The following is a 13,231-nucleotide window of genomic DNA, read 5'->3' as shown; positions in this document are numbered from 1 at the left end:
GATTTGTATAGCAACGCTTACCCCTTGCAGTGGACCCGAAAACAGGTGACAAAAGATAGTTGAGTAGGAAGAAGAAAAAAAAAATGTACAAGCGCTGAACACACATTGTCCGTTTTAATAGACTTCCATTTTTTCCAATAGTATCTGCTGCATTAACGATCTGTCTGTCCCGAGATTTATGTCATGCAGAACCTTCAGTCCAACTCATCGGAACAGATCAATGTGAATGAATCCTCTTGCCTTTCACAGGAACCATCTTGTTCTGCTTCAATAAGCTGAATCATTTTTATGCCAGTGTAAACCCAGCCTTACACAGTTGTGTAGGTATATTCATGTCCTCTCTCTGAGGCCTGGTGCACACCAAAAAACGCTAGCAGATCCGCAAAATGCTAGCAGATTTTGAAACTCTGTTCTTTTTCTGTAGCGTTTCAGCTAGCACTTTGCGGTTTTGTGAAGCGTTTTTGGTGTAGTATATTTCATGTATTGTTACAGTAAAGCTGTTACTGAACAGCTACTGTAACAAAAACCGCCAGGCAAACCGCTCTGAAGTGCCATTTTTCAGAGCGGTTTGCGTTTTTTCCTATACTTAACATTGAGGCAAAAATGCATCCGCAATCTAAAATCTGCAGCAGCCCGGGAGTATGCGTTTCTGCAAAACGCCTCCCGTTCTGGTGTGCACAAGCCCATTGAAATACATTACCCAAACTTATCTGCACCGGATCGCAAACCGCAGCGGAACCGCTCTGGTGTGCACTAGGCCTAAATGCTTTCTCTAGGAGGCACTTCACAGGCGTACGAGAGAGAACGGCGCCGGAGACTTGGGCGCAGGACACAGCCAGTATATGGCTAATCCTGCTGCCGCACAAGTCCGGGCCGTGTTAATTACTATTCCCCCTCCAGGCCGACATGGATAGTGGGGGAATAAAATAATTCGGCTTCCAGCAATAGCTGGAAGCCGAATTATTGTTTTAAAAGCAACTTCAGATCCGTCTTCTGACGGCGCTGAAGTTACTCCATGTGCCTGCGATAGCCGTAGTTCCTATTACGGCCTATGGTGGCGCCGGCTGCGCCCAAGTCTCCTGCGCTGCTGCGCCCAAGTCTCCAGCGCTGGATTTACCGTGTTCGCTTCACAGGACTGGCGCTCTGTCATACTGAATCATTAAGGCCTACTACACATGTAGCGTGAATAATTCTCCCCCGCAAATGGTGTACGACGCGCAAGAACATCAGAAGTGCATAGACTGCACTGTCTGACGTTAAGGATACCTGCGGCGCGTTATCACGCTGCTGACTTTTTGGGTAAAAAGCAACGCTGATTATCCATTCACTGTACTAAATAGTATTAGCAGCGCAGATGGTATGCGATCATGTGCCTTGCATTCTGATCACATGGCTATCTGCATTTACAAGTGTGAACGAGGCCTAAAGGTGGGTACACACGTCAGATAAAGTCTTTGGAAAATGAAAGATCACAGACCAATTTTACCCCCTTCCATGTAGTATGAGAGCCATACCTACACATTCTATTCTATTGAGCTGAACTCCTCATCAGATAAAAATCTTTGCAAGATGCTGTACACATACAACAGATCAGTATATGGAAAAGATCAGTTCGTGTAAAATGCATTCATAGTCTGATATCTGCAGATCCTCATACATACCTTGTTTAAACGGACAATTATCTGCAGATCAGATCCACCAGGATGGATCTTCAGATCGGCAGATAATTGTCTGATCTGCAGATGAATGTACGTTAAACAAGGTGTGTATGAGATCTGCAGATATCAAACTATAAATGCAATTTGCAGGAACGGATCTTTTGCAGGAACAGATCTTTTGCAGATACTGATCTGTTGAATGTGTACAACATCTTTGTGTGCAGCATCTTGCAAAGATTTTTATCTGATGGGGAGTTCAGCTCCATAGAATAGACTGTGTAGAGTATGGCTCTCATACTACATGGAAGGGGTAAAATTGGTCTGTGATCTTTCATTTTCCAAAGACTTATCTGAGGTGTGTACCCACCTTTACCCAGAGTGAGTATGCAGGTCAGGTGTTCTGACTCACTGAACATTCATGCCTGTATCAGGTGTGTGACTGAAGCTAAGGATCAATACAATAGCCAGATACATTGAATTTTTAAAATGTGATAGCATTATAGCAGCCTCACTTCAGGTTCCTTTTAAAGTGGACCCAAATTAAAAATACAATATTTCAGAAATAAAGTCTATTTTCTAAATTATAATAATAAATAGCAGCCTTTTTTCAGCTGCATGATGACAAATATTTATATTTTACATTTATTGGAGGAACCCCTCCCTTCCTTTCATATTGCCGGGACAGAATCCGGCAAACTGGTGGAGTAGATGGTGTCCGGCAATGGAGGAATTGCTAATGGCTGCCACCTGTATAACCCTAGTTATGAAAAGAGAAGGGTGAAAAGCATGCACTGAAATGCTCATAGGCTTGAAGGGGTGTTTATTTATCTTTGTATGAGTCAGTGGTGCAAGTAAATATTTTGAATTAAAAAAAAATGTTTGGTTTGGGTCCGCTTTAAAGGGACTCAGAGCAGTGCAGATTTTAGTGGCCTAAAATCAGCAGCTCCATTCTGCTGAATGGAGCTGCTGACTTTGAGAAAACGTCGCCCTGTGTAATACAATGTAACTATGGAAAGATGGATATTTTAAAGCTCTCTTTCTGACGACCCCTAAATCGTCGCCCTACGCCTTTTAGTTGTCTATTTTCGCAATTGAAATCGCGGCCGCGGCAATTTCAATCGCGAAAATGGCGAAAACTAAAAGGCGTAGGGTGGCGGTTTATATATCATTGGAAAGAGGAGAAAGAGAGCTTTAAAATGATATGCTTCTTTCCATAGTTTTTGCACTGCTCGGAGTCCCTTTAAGCACAACTCATTGAAACACTCTGTACAAACAGCACAACTTGGGCACAAACCAGACAAGGTAAATCAAGAAGCAAGTCCTAACGCATGTACAGTAAAACCACGGTTTATGCTTGACAATTTACCTTATAGATCATCTTCTGTGCATTCCACACCACCAGATCAGGGAGGCCTCCTCTACTGTGCCTCATGTCTTTAGACATTTTCCTACACACGCCACTTAGCAGCGGTCCTCCAAGGCAGGAGGCGAGACTCTGGGAAGCCAGGAAAAATGATTATCATCAAAGGGAAAAAGGTAAACTACAGGTAATTATTAAAACATTTTTACCATAAACCACTCAGTCCTAATATTGACAGTGACAAAAAGAAGTATCCCTCCCGTAATTTGTTGTACTATCACATTAACACATAAAAAGGCAACCAGCCAGGTACACTTTTTTTTATTATTATTTCCGTTCCATCTTCGATGCTTGATGTAGAACATTAGAACTACTCTTTAACATATGTCTTTGCAAGTGCATCAGTAAATACTATTACATGCTGGAATAGTCTTAACCCTCATACAAATGCTTGGGGGGTTCTCAGAAAAGGCAGCCCCAGCTACGTCTATGTACTTTCACTGCTTGGATTAAGGTATACCTGAAGTGAAAGGGAGGCTGCCATATTTATTTCCTTTTAAACAATACCAGTTGCCTGGTGTCCTGCTGGGTCTCTTGGGTTACAGTAGTGTCTAAATCATGCACCTGAAACAAGCATGCAGCTAATCTAGTCAGACTTTAGTCAGTAACACCTAATCTGCATGCTTGTTCAGGGTCTACGGCTAAATGTATTAGAGGCAGATAATCAGCAGGACAGCCAGGCAATGTGCATTGCTTAAAGTGACCAGAGATGAATAAGGAAAAATATTTTACACATACCTGGGGCTTCCTCCAGCCCCATCCGCCTGGATCGCTCCAACACTGCTGTCCTCTGCTGCCCGCAGCTACGAGAACTAGATCCGCGCACTTCCATCAGTCAGACCCAGTCTAGCGTAAGAGAAGTGCTCTGTTTGCGTATCTCTGCAGCAGCCGCTGGAGAGATACGTGGAGGGCGAACTTCTCCTGCATAGGCTGGCTCAGATGAGGTCAGTGACAGGACCTGGTTCTCGTAGCTGAGGACGGCGGCGTGGGAGCGATCCAGGCGGATGGGGCTGGAGGAAGCTCCAGGTACATATAAAATATTTTTCCTTATTAATCTCTTGTTCCCTTTAAAAGGAAATAAGTAGGTCAGCCTCCATATGCCCTCTCAGTTCATATGTGCTTTACACGGTTAGCAGAATCGGTCATGATCATTGTGTCTGGCAAAAGCCCTCTGTCTTTACAGGGCTTATGGTGAGTTCCAAGGACCAATTAGTAGTTGAGGCAACAAGTAAAGTAATGAAGTCCAAAAAAGATACTCTAAGCTCCTAGAAAATCCTCCATATATCTTCCTGACCCTCCCGTGATTTGTCTCACTTTAAAACTCACAAAGATCAAAAATACCTAAATAAGTTGCAATATGATGATGACATTTTATGCTCAGTGCACTCTAATCCAGGCTATTGGGGGTTTGATGCTAGTGTTAGAATTCGGCACATTGCATTCAGAACACCCAAATTCTGCCAAACATCACACTTCAGCAACATGTGGAAGGCGTCAGTTCACTTACTGGCTCACGGCTCATTTCACGCGACTCTGGTGCCTTAAGAAGGAAGAATCAAGTCACGTGAGGCACAAGAGCAAGCAAACATTTTGGGATGCATTAAAAGGGTCATAAAGACATTTTTGCAGCATGCCCAGCCCTGGCCGCGGGGGGCCGCCGAGCTGGAGGGGGTAGCAGGTCCCCCTCCAGCTATGCCCTCTATAGCAAAATGGCAATAATGAGTGGGGAAGCATTTCTTTCTTTCCTTCCTTCCTTCCTTCCTTCCAATGGGCTTGGTCATACAACTTAGCACCCAAATTAATTTTACCTCCTTTTCTTCCCAGAAATAGAGCTTTCTTTTGGTGCCATTTGAATGCTGCTGCTAGTTTTAGTTTAGTTTTTTTATTAATTAAAAAAAAAAAAAAAAAAAAAAAAAAAAAAAATTTAGCAAAAAGAAAAAACAACCCCCCCCCCCCCCCAAAAAAGTTTTATAATAACCTCCCCTAAATTGGCCCTAGGCTACGTTACATACACTACGCTATATGTACATAGACAGATGCCTATGTTAGGCATTAGATTGTGAGCCCCTCCAAAGGACAGTTAAGTGACAAGACTATATTCTTTTTTTTTTTTTTTACAATTGAATAAAAATATGCAATGATTGCTGGGGCCCGCTGTGTCTGACGGGAGCTCGAGCTTCCGTTTAATCTCATTCCTCACAAGATGATGCACATATGCGCCGCAGAAGAACGAGACAGCCTCTCTCCTGCCACAATTCTGCATTAGGCAGTCAGGAAGCTGTTAAAATGAACCCGAGCTGAAGCTGGGGTTTAAAGAAGTTCTTACTCTGCAGAGAAGCCTCAAGATCCTATTGAGGCTTCCCTCTCTTGTCAGCAGCCCCACTGTAGAGTGCAGCCCCCTCTCTGAATCTGGGCCACGCAGCTTCACTTCCACACTATTGGTCGCTCTGTAGCCTCACAAGCCCACCCATGTGCAGTAGCGCGGGGCTCGCAGCTCTGGCTTACAGCGCACGCTGGCTCAGTCGGCTATTGCGCGGCTACACGGAAGAGGAGCTGCGCGGCCCCAATCGCTAATCGTACGGGGCGCTAAGCTCAGCAACGGGGGACAACAGAGTAGTGAGTGAAGCTTCAATAGGATCCTGAGGCTCCTCTCTCTTTAGGTAAAGATCTGATTTTGTGTACACAAGCTTCGGCTCAGGTACACTTTAAAGTGAACCTTAAGTAAAGGAAGGCCGCAATAGCAGTATAGAGGGTGCTATTGTGGCCGGGAACGCAAAGAATCACTCGCGTTCCCAGCCTGTCGCCGAAACCGGAAGTAGCCGCCGGCGGGGACAGGTGGGTCGGAGCAAGGGCACCGGACAGCTGCAGGGGGCTGAGGGAAGCCCCAGGTAAGTAAAACTTTTTTTTTTTTTACTTAAGGTTCACTTTAAGGTAGCCATGCATCTAGCGATTATGGGCAGATTCCACCAAGAGACAAATCTCTCTCTAATCGAATCCAATTAGGCCGATTCCTAATCCAGAATCAGCCTTGCGCACTGCATCCGCCGTTGAAAAGAGGTTAGGCATAAATCACATTATCAAACTCTCCCTTGTAATGCAAAACAGGAACCACAGACTATTGTTTTCAACAACCTCAACTTTTCAGAAAAATACAAGTGAGGCCAGACAAGCAAATACATTAATGTAACATTACACATACAAAAAAAAACCCGTACAAAATGTCTCTCTCAGTCTAGGAGTGATTTACCTGAGCCTGTTGCAGAGAGGAGAAGCGTTCCCAGTTGACAAGAGCAGCTGCTTCCCCAAGGTGTTCATTCCACACGTCCGCCATCAAGTCATGCAGAGTTTCCTCAGAGGATTCCTGCAGCACCTGGAGACGGTTTTCTATGGCTTCCTTTCTATTCTCATAAAAGCTGTCTGTATAAAGATCCAAAGGAAATGCCTGCAACAGAAATAATGCATGCTGACATTGCCCAGAGGCAAAATTCAGTGCTTCACAAGGCTCCGACACACTCTCTGCAGGCCAGTCTGGAAGGCAGGTCCTCAAATTTTTTTTTTTCAATAATTTTTAAGTTTTAAGAAAGACAACGGTTACAAACAGGGTACCGAGGAACAATAGTTTGTCAAAAACAAATTCACGCAGCAATCAATAAAATTGTAAGTAAGACTTGGTGGGTGAGAAGAGCATTTAGTTCAAACATAACAGTATATACAGTGGAGAGGTATCTTGACTGCCCGGGTATTGCTCTACCTGGTGGAAATCACTGGCTATTGCTGTTGCAGTAGTTTATGACTTAAACCAAACAGATGAAGAGAAGTGACAACATAACGCGGTTAAATGCTTCGCAAGTTACATATAGCCAAGCCTGGGTTTACCTCACAGGAGCCTATAGGCACATAAGCCCTGGCACCTTATACTTCACCCTACATAAACCTAGAAACCCACACCAAACTGCACCGCAAGTGTGCTGGCTGTCCCCGCTGTCACTTCTCTCTTACTTCCCTTGCCCTTCACAGGTGCCCCTTAGTATTAGGTAGCCAGAAGTACCCTCAACATTAAGTAGCTAGAGGTGAACCCAAGTATTAGGTAGCTAGAAGAACCTCAGTATTAAGCAGCTAGAGATGCCCCTGACTGAAGGGAGATCTCATCAGTGGAATGCTGAGAGCAGGGTAAGTAACCACATTTACACTCTCATCAGGGCTCTCCATAGGGAAGGAGGGAGGGAAGCACTAAGGTAAGGGAGTGAGCCGCCTTTCAATCATCAGGAAGCTGTAGGCATGTGCCTTATGGTAAATCCGGTACTGCATATAGCATCTAACCATCAACAATAACCAACCGGAAAAGAATAAAGTGGTAGGCAGAGAGTGAACTTTCAACAGAATAAGTGCCTAAACCGAACCTCCTAACACTGGGGCCCAAACAAGCACTACAATCCACTCACTGCTTGGACACCCAATTACCACTAATCAACACTATTGACTCGTGCCAAACCTCATTATCAAATAGCCTGCTCTGAAAATATTAGGCTATGACAGACATTAGATAGTGAATTCCTCTGAGGCACAGTTAGTGACATGACTATGGACTCTGTAAAATCTGCAAAAATATCATCGCTATACAAAGTATTGCATAGTATATACACAGTTAAATAAGTAGTTTAAACTAACAATTATTTTATAGCAGAAATGCCAGTGTATACTGAAGGCTTTTTAATATTGCAAGATTTTCCAGCACGTAGCCTTAATTTTTAGATGATGTAAACTGTAAAAAACAAACAAACAAAAATTATCAAAAGTACCTGGTAAGGGTTCCTAAAAACATCAGGAATATGGTCCATGAATATTATATCCCACATGAGCAAGCCATACAGGGTACAGAATGTGGAGCCTTCTCCATGAATTCCTGGCAATGAATGGACGAGACAATTTATGCAGAGAGCAATACAAGGGTCTTTTTTCAAAACATCTTGTTAGCCCTACTTAGTGATAAAGTAGAATTGAAAACAAGCACTCACTCAAAATATGCCCAATCGTATTTTCCTGTGTTTATGTAGCCGACCTGTTTCTGCACTAGGCAATGACACTACCTGAGCTCAAATCAGAATTTATCATCTGGCCCTTAAAGTGAACAATAACTGATGAGATAAACAATAGTATTTATTCTCCTACTCCTAAATTTTTGCTTTTTTTAAGATATCCCAGGGTTTTCTAGTTAAACACTTACAAAGTAGAGTGACCGTTTTGTTGCCTTTGCTCAGTGGCAGCCTGTCAAGTGTCCCAAAGTTAAAATACAAGAACTATTGCCCTTTTTCTATCTCTTCCTGCTCTCAGAAGTTGTATTCTGCCAGGAAAACGTTTATAGCTGTAATATGTTTATCAGTGATGTTTACTATATTCCCGACTAGACAGAAGCTGTCACGCCTAAAAATAGTAGCACAGTCTGGTTATTAATATGTTTTGCACTATACATACACATGTTTATCTCATCATGTCACATGTCGCCTCGGGTACACTAACAGATTAAGAAGGAATGTACTGCACATATATTATTAGAAGACCTGCTGTAAATGTATCTGTGCGCAGACTTATTAGGCAGCAATCTTTTCAGATAATTATTAAGTAAATGTCTGTGAAAAAATGTACTCCACAATTTACTGAATTATTTTTTTGGAGTCAGGAGATCCAGATTCCTGGCATTTTACTACTGGTGCCCAAGTTGAGTTTTCCTCTATTGCTAACTATTACTAATTAAGCTCCTAAAAACGTCTTACTAGTTCCTGAATTCCATATCAATTTGTCCACCTCTGGAATATATACAGGTATAAGTAATAAGGGTCATCAGGTGTATAGTTTTACATTTTACAATTCATGTCTTGGATCTCTGACTGACATATTAAGGCACAAGAAGCCATTAGATGGATGGGTATACGCACGCACAGTACCCACAGAGGTGGCCTGAATTGGCTACCGTGGCAGAGAACTGTTTGGCATGTGTACAAGGCTTTTATCCTGCGTTTGACTTCTTCAGTAAATGTAAGGAATGTTGGTTCCCCTGAAAAGTTTGTCCTGCTTAATGTTTTACAGTGATGATGTGCAAGACAGGAAGGGACAGGCACAATTTATCACTTTGACTAAAATCTCATTCTATATATTAAAAAAGAGCAATTTCAGAACATACAAACTAACTTTGAAGCTAGACAGGCTTTCATACACATTAGTTACAGAAGACCATAGAATGCTGTGCTTAGTGCACAGTGGCAGCAAACATACCTTGTTCATAGCCAAGCTCTCGGTAGTGGGCCAGCGCCAACTCTTCCACTGAACACATGACCGTAGAGAGAGAAATATCCTCACCCTCTTCCTCTGCCAGACTCTCCATTAGAAACACCGATTTGCCCATGCCGGTCTGGGGGTACATCCTGCCTTTGATGGTGACCTACATGTTACAAGATAAAAAAAAAATAAAATATACAATTACTAACAACTGTGCAACAAGTATTGTTGGATATACACTAAGACCAGAGGGTTGACTTACTAATGTTGGAAGAACCGTGAGAACTTATGTGATTCAGCAAACCCAGACTGCATTTATTATATTTTTTTTCTATTATGTGAAAAGGTTTGCAACTCTAGGCTGAGGGTTAGGTTAGCAAATCACATGCCGTCGTGCGCAGCACTTGTAGTAAGGATTTTTGTTTTATAAATAAACCCAGGCTGTACTGAATTTAAACAGGTCAACACTAAATAAAAAGTCACTTTAACATTAGTCAAGGTCCTTGAGTAGTTAATTTGGATTCACACCACAGATCGCTTTTTTCGTTTAAAAAACAAAACAAAAACAAAAACAGCAACACTCCCATTGACTTGCATTAACATTGTGATAAAACCCATGGCAAAATAGCCACAATCGCGATTTTAAAAAAATGTTTTGCAACAATTTTAATGCAACTCAATGGGAGTTTTTTTTTTTTTTTTAATTAAAATTATCTGAAAAGTGCTCTGTGGTGTGTCTCTAATCAAATAGTGTCCAGCTGAAACCTCCAACAAACTGAGAAGTGATAAGAAATGACTTCTATGTGACGGTTAAGGTGCCCATACACTCGTCAGATTGGCAGCAGACAGATAAGAAATGCATCTGATGATCTATCTGATGCGTTTTTAGAACATTTTTTACCAGGATAGAATTCCAATAGATTTCAGTTTGAAATCTATTGAAATTCGATCTGATGGCATTTTTTTGCCATCAGATTTCCATTAAGGCCAATGCAAACTGATAAGCAATCTCATCAGATCGACCTAAATTTTCCACCCTGCAAGTTCGATGGAAATCCATCGAAATCGGCCGTCGATCGGTCGATTGGCCAACCGATTTGCAATCGATTGATCGATCGGGATCGATCGGTCAGCCAGAAAATCGGCTGAGTGTATGGGCTGCTTTAAGGTGCCGAGTAACAATAGCACCGTATGGCTGTGAAACTTGAACTATAAATTAGGTCATGCATAGAAAATGTATGCTTTTGAACTGTGAGGGCGTGATTCCACTTGAGCGGCGCGCGTCTTAGATGAGGTGGTGTGGACCGACCTGCTGGAAGACACAAAAGACTACCTTATCTCAATGAAGGATTGTTTGATCCAACTCAAATAGGATTTAATTATACCCCGGTAAGGTTGGAAAAGAGGTTTGTGGGAAGAGAGGATACATGCCCTCGATGTTTGACAGGAATTGGTGATTTTACCCATGTGATCTGGTCTTGTCCTATTCTAGGAGGTATTGGGAACATACAGTTAAGATTTTGAAGAAGATCTTTCACATGCCACTTACTCTGGATGCCAAAATGTTATTAGGGTTTGGGTGTGAGATTATAACCTCTAGAAGAGCAGTCTTGTTATGGTGCATTCTGTGTCTTTATTATGGAAAGTCATAGTTTTACATTGGATCCGTACAGCGCCTCCCACTTCAGGTGAATGGGTGACACTGGTTAACTCATCTCTTCAAATGTACAAACTTACATATACGCAGAGAAATTGCCTGGCAAAGTTTGACAGAATTTGGTTGCCTTGATTAGCATACCCAAAGGACCAAGGCATTGGGGGAGGGGGCTGGCTGGGAGAGAACTAGGAATCGGTATGGTTTGTTGCTGCTGTATATATGCAAAATGTAAAAAAAAAAAAAAAAAATTAAGAGGTCCTTGGACTGCCAGAAGATCAATACTTATTTATGCCATATTCATTTCCTTTTAAGAAATCCCAGTTGCCTGACAGTCCTGCTGATCAGTTTGGCTGCAGTAGTATCTGATTCACACACCTGAAACTAGCATGTAGTTATTCTAGTCACACTTCAGTCAGAAAAATCTGATCTGCATACTTGTTCTTGGTCTACCGTATGTCGAGTATTAGAGACAGATGCTCAGCAGGATACCCAGGCAATCTGCATTGTTTAAAAAGAAATACATATGTCAGCCTCCATATTACTCTTAGTTCCGGTGTACTTTAACCCTTTCGCGGTCCACGGTTTTTACAACTTAAAGTTCCTGGCATTTTTGACACTTTAGCTGTGTCGTTTTGATACAGTAGTAACTTTTTAAGTATCGATGCCATCTTAGTGATACATATCTTTTTGTTTTTTTTCAGTACAATCTAGGTTTTGTTTGGGTAATATTTTTCACCCCAAACTATTTTGTTTTATAGTCCATTTATGGGGGAAAATTTAGGAGTAAACGCAGAAAAACATTTTTTTCATTTTGCCCCCTCCCTAATTTTCACATCTCACGTGCCATAGTTATAAAACATTTACAAATAAATGATTTGGCCCTTCCCGTTTAAAATGATACCCCATATGCCATATTTTACTTCTAGCGGAGCATGTGGCGGACCGATATCCCATTCTGCGCGTCTGTGGCGATCGAATGCGTTTCTTTAGGGTGACAGTTCAGGGGGCATAGAGCTGTACAGATGCATCACTAGGCAATGGCAGAGCGTTACATCTGTAGAGTATTGGGGCCTGAAACTTTCGCCCTAGCGATTGCATCCGATCGCTATTGGCAGCAGTCATTAAAAGTTTATAAACAGGCATAGGTATTGCAGGGGTTAATAGGCTAAGTTTGGGTTAAAAATTAATGAGAAATTTAAAAAAAAAACAAAAAAAAAAAACCACTTTATTTTATTGGGCCCACGTCACTTTTTTTTTTTTTTTTTTAATTTTACAACTTTTTTTCCCCCTAACTTCATTGTTGAATGATTGTTGCTGCTAACAGCAACAATCATTCACAGGACCATCCACGTGACTGTGCACGAGCATGCGGCAGCAGACAGCGCAATTTAATGCAGGACGTAGGTTCTACGTCCTAGAACATACAGGGGGTCTAATTAGGACGTCGAATCTACATCCTGGAACTTAAAGCAGTTAAAGAAATAAGGCCAGAGTGTTCACTAGAAGGGCGGATACTATTAAAACTCAAATACTTCTGTCCCATATTGAAATGATCAGATTCTTTGGCAAAATTCTTGATGCTTGGAAAAAATGAGGGCTAATGAGAAGAGGAAAGCAGAGGCTAAGATGGATAGACAGAGTATGTGAAGCTATGAACATGCCTATGCAATAGCTGACAGAAGCAGTGATTGACCAACACAGCTGGCGGGCAAAAGTACATATGGTCACAAAGAGTCAGAGTCAAAGAGAAGTAATTGGAAGGTAATTATAGACTGTTCTCATAAATGGGTTTTCTGGGAAACTTTCTTTCTGCAGATATGAATGTAAAATCCAACATTCCAAAAGACATAAGTCTGTATTCTAGCAACCATAGAACCATTTCACAATGATTATTTTCCACATATTGTTTTTCTGTACAATTCAATCATAAAAATCTGATTGAATGATCTCACCTGAGGAAAATATTGAACAGTTAATAATGCGTAGTGGTCTCAGCTGACATGTGCAAAAATAAAAAACAAATCATGTGACTATAAAATATAGACTATAAAATATATATAAAAAAAACATAAAATATGTCAATGTGCATAGAGCCACAACCAACAGTAAGATGGCAGCTCCAGGCAGCAGATACCAGCGATGATGCAGCAAGAACAGTGAAATCATACTGTGGTAAGCATGTTACTTCAAATGCAGATAAGGTCACCTTTATTTGAAGTGTGC

General features: G+C 41.7%; 1 protein-coding gene across 4 annotated transcripts in view; it reads right to left on the bottom strand.

The window, feature by feature from the left end:
* Positions 1-13,231, bottom strand: part of FAN1 (FANCD2 and FANCI associated nuclease 1) — a 33,337-nt gene that overhangs the window by 2,104 nt on the left and 18,002 nt on the right. For all 4 annotated transcript variants that reach the window (XM_068275577.1, XM_068275579.1, XM_068275576.1 and 1 more), the window contains exons 10-13: positions 9,349-9,514; positions 7,878-7,981; positions 6,326-6,520; positions 3,025-3,153 (exon numbers count right to left, since the gene is read on the bottom strand). In XM_068275577.1, the coding sequence (XP_068131678.1) occupies positions 3,025-3,153; positions 6,326-6,520; positions 7,878-7,981; positions 9,349-9,514 (594 nt within the window). The remainder of the gene's footprint in view (positions 1-3,024; positions 3,154-6,325; positions 6,521-7,877; positions 7,982-9,348; positions 9,515-13,231) is intronic.

This window comes from Hyperolius riggenbachi, chromosome 3 (genome assembly GCF_040937935.1).
Source record: "Hyperolius riggenbachi isolate aHypRig1 chromosome 3, aHypRig1.pri, whole genome shotgun sequence".
Lineage (NCBI taxonomy): Eukaryota > Metazoa > Chordata > Amphibia > Anura > Hyperoliidae > Hyperolius > Hyperolius riggenbachi.
Note: the sequence above shows the minus strand (reverse complement) of the source record. Positions and strands in the feature narration are given on the sequence as shown.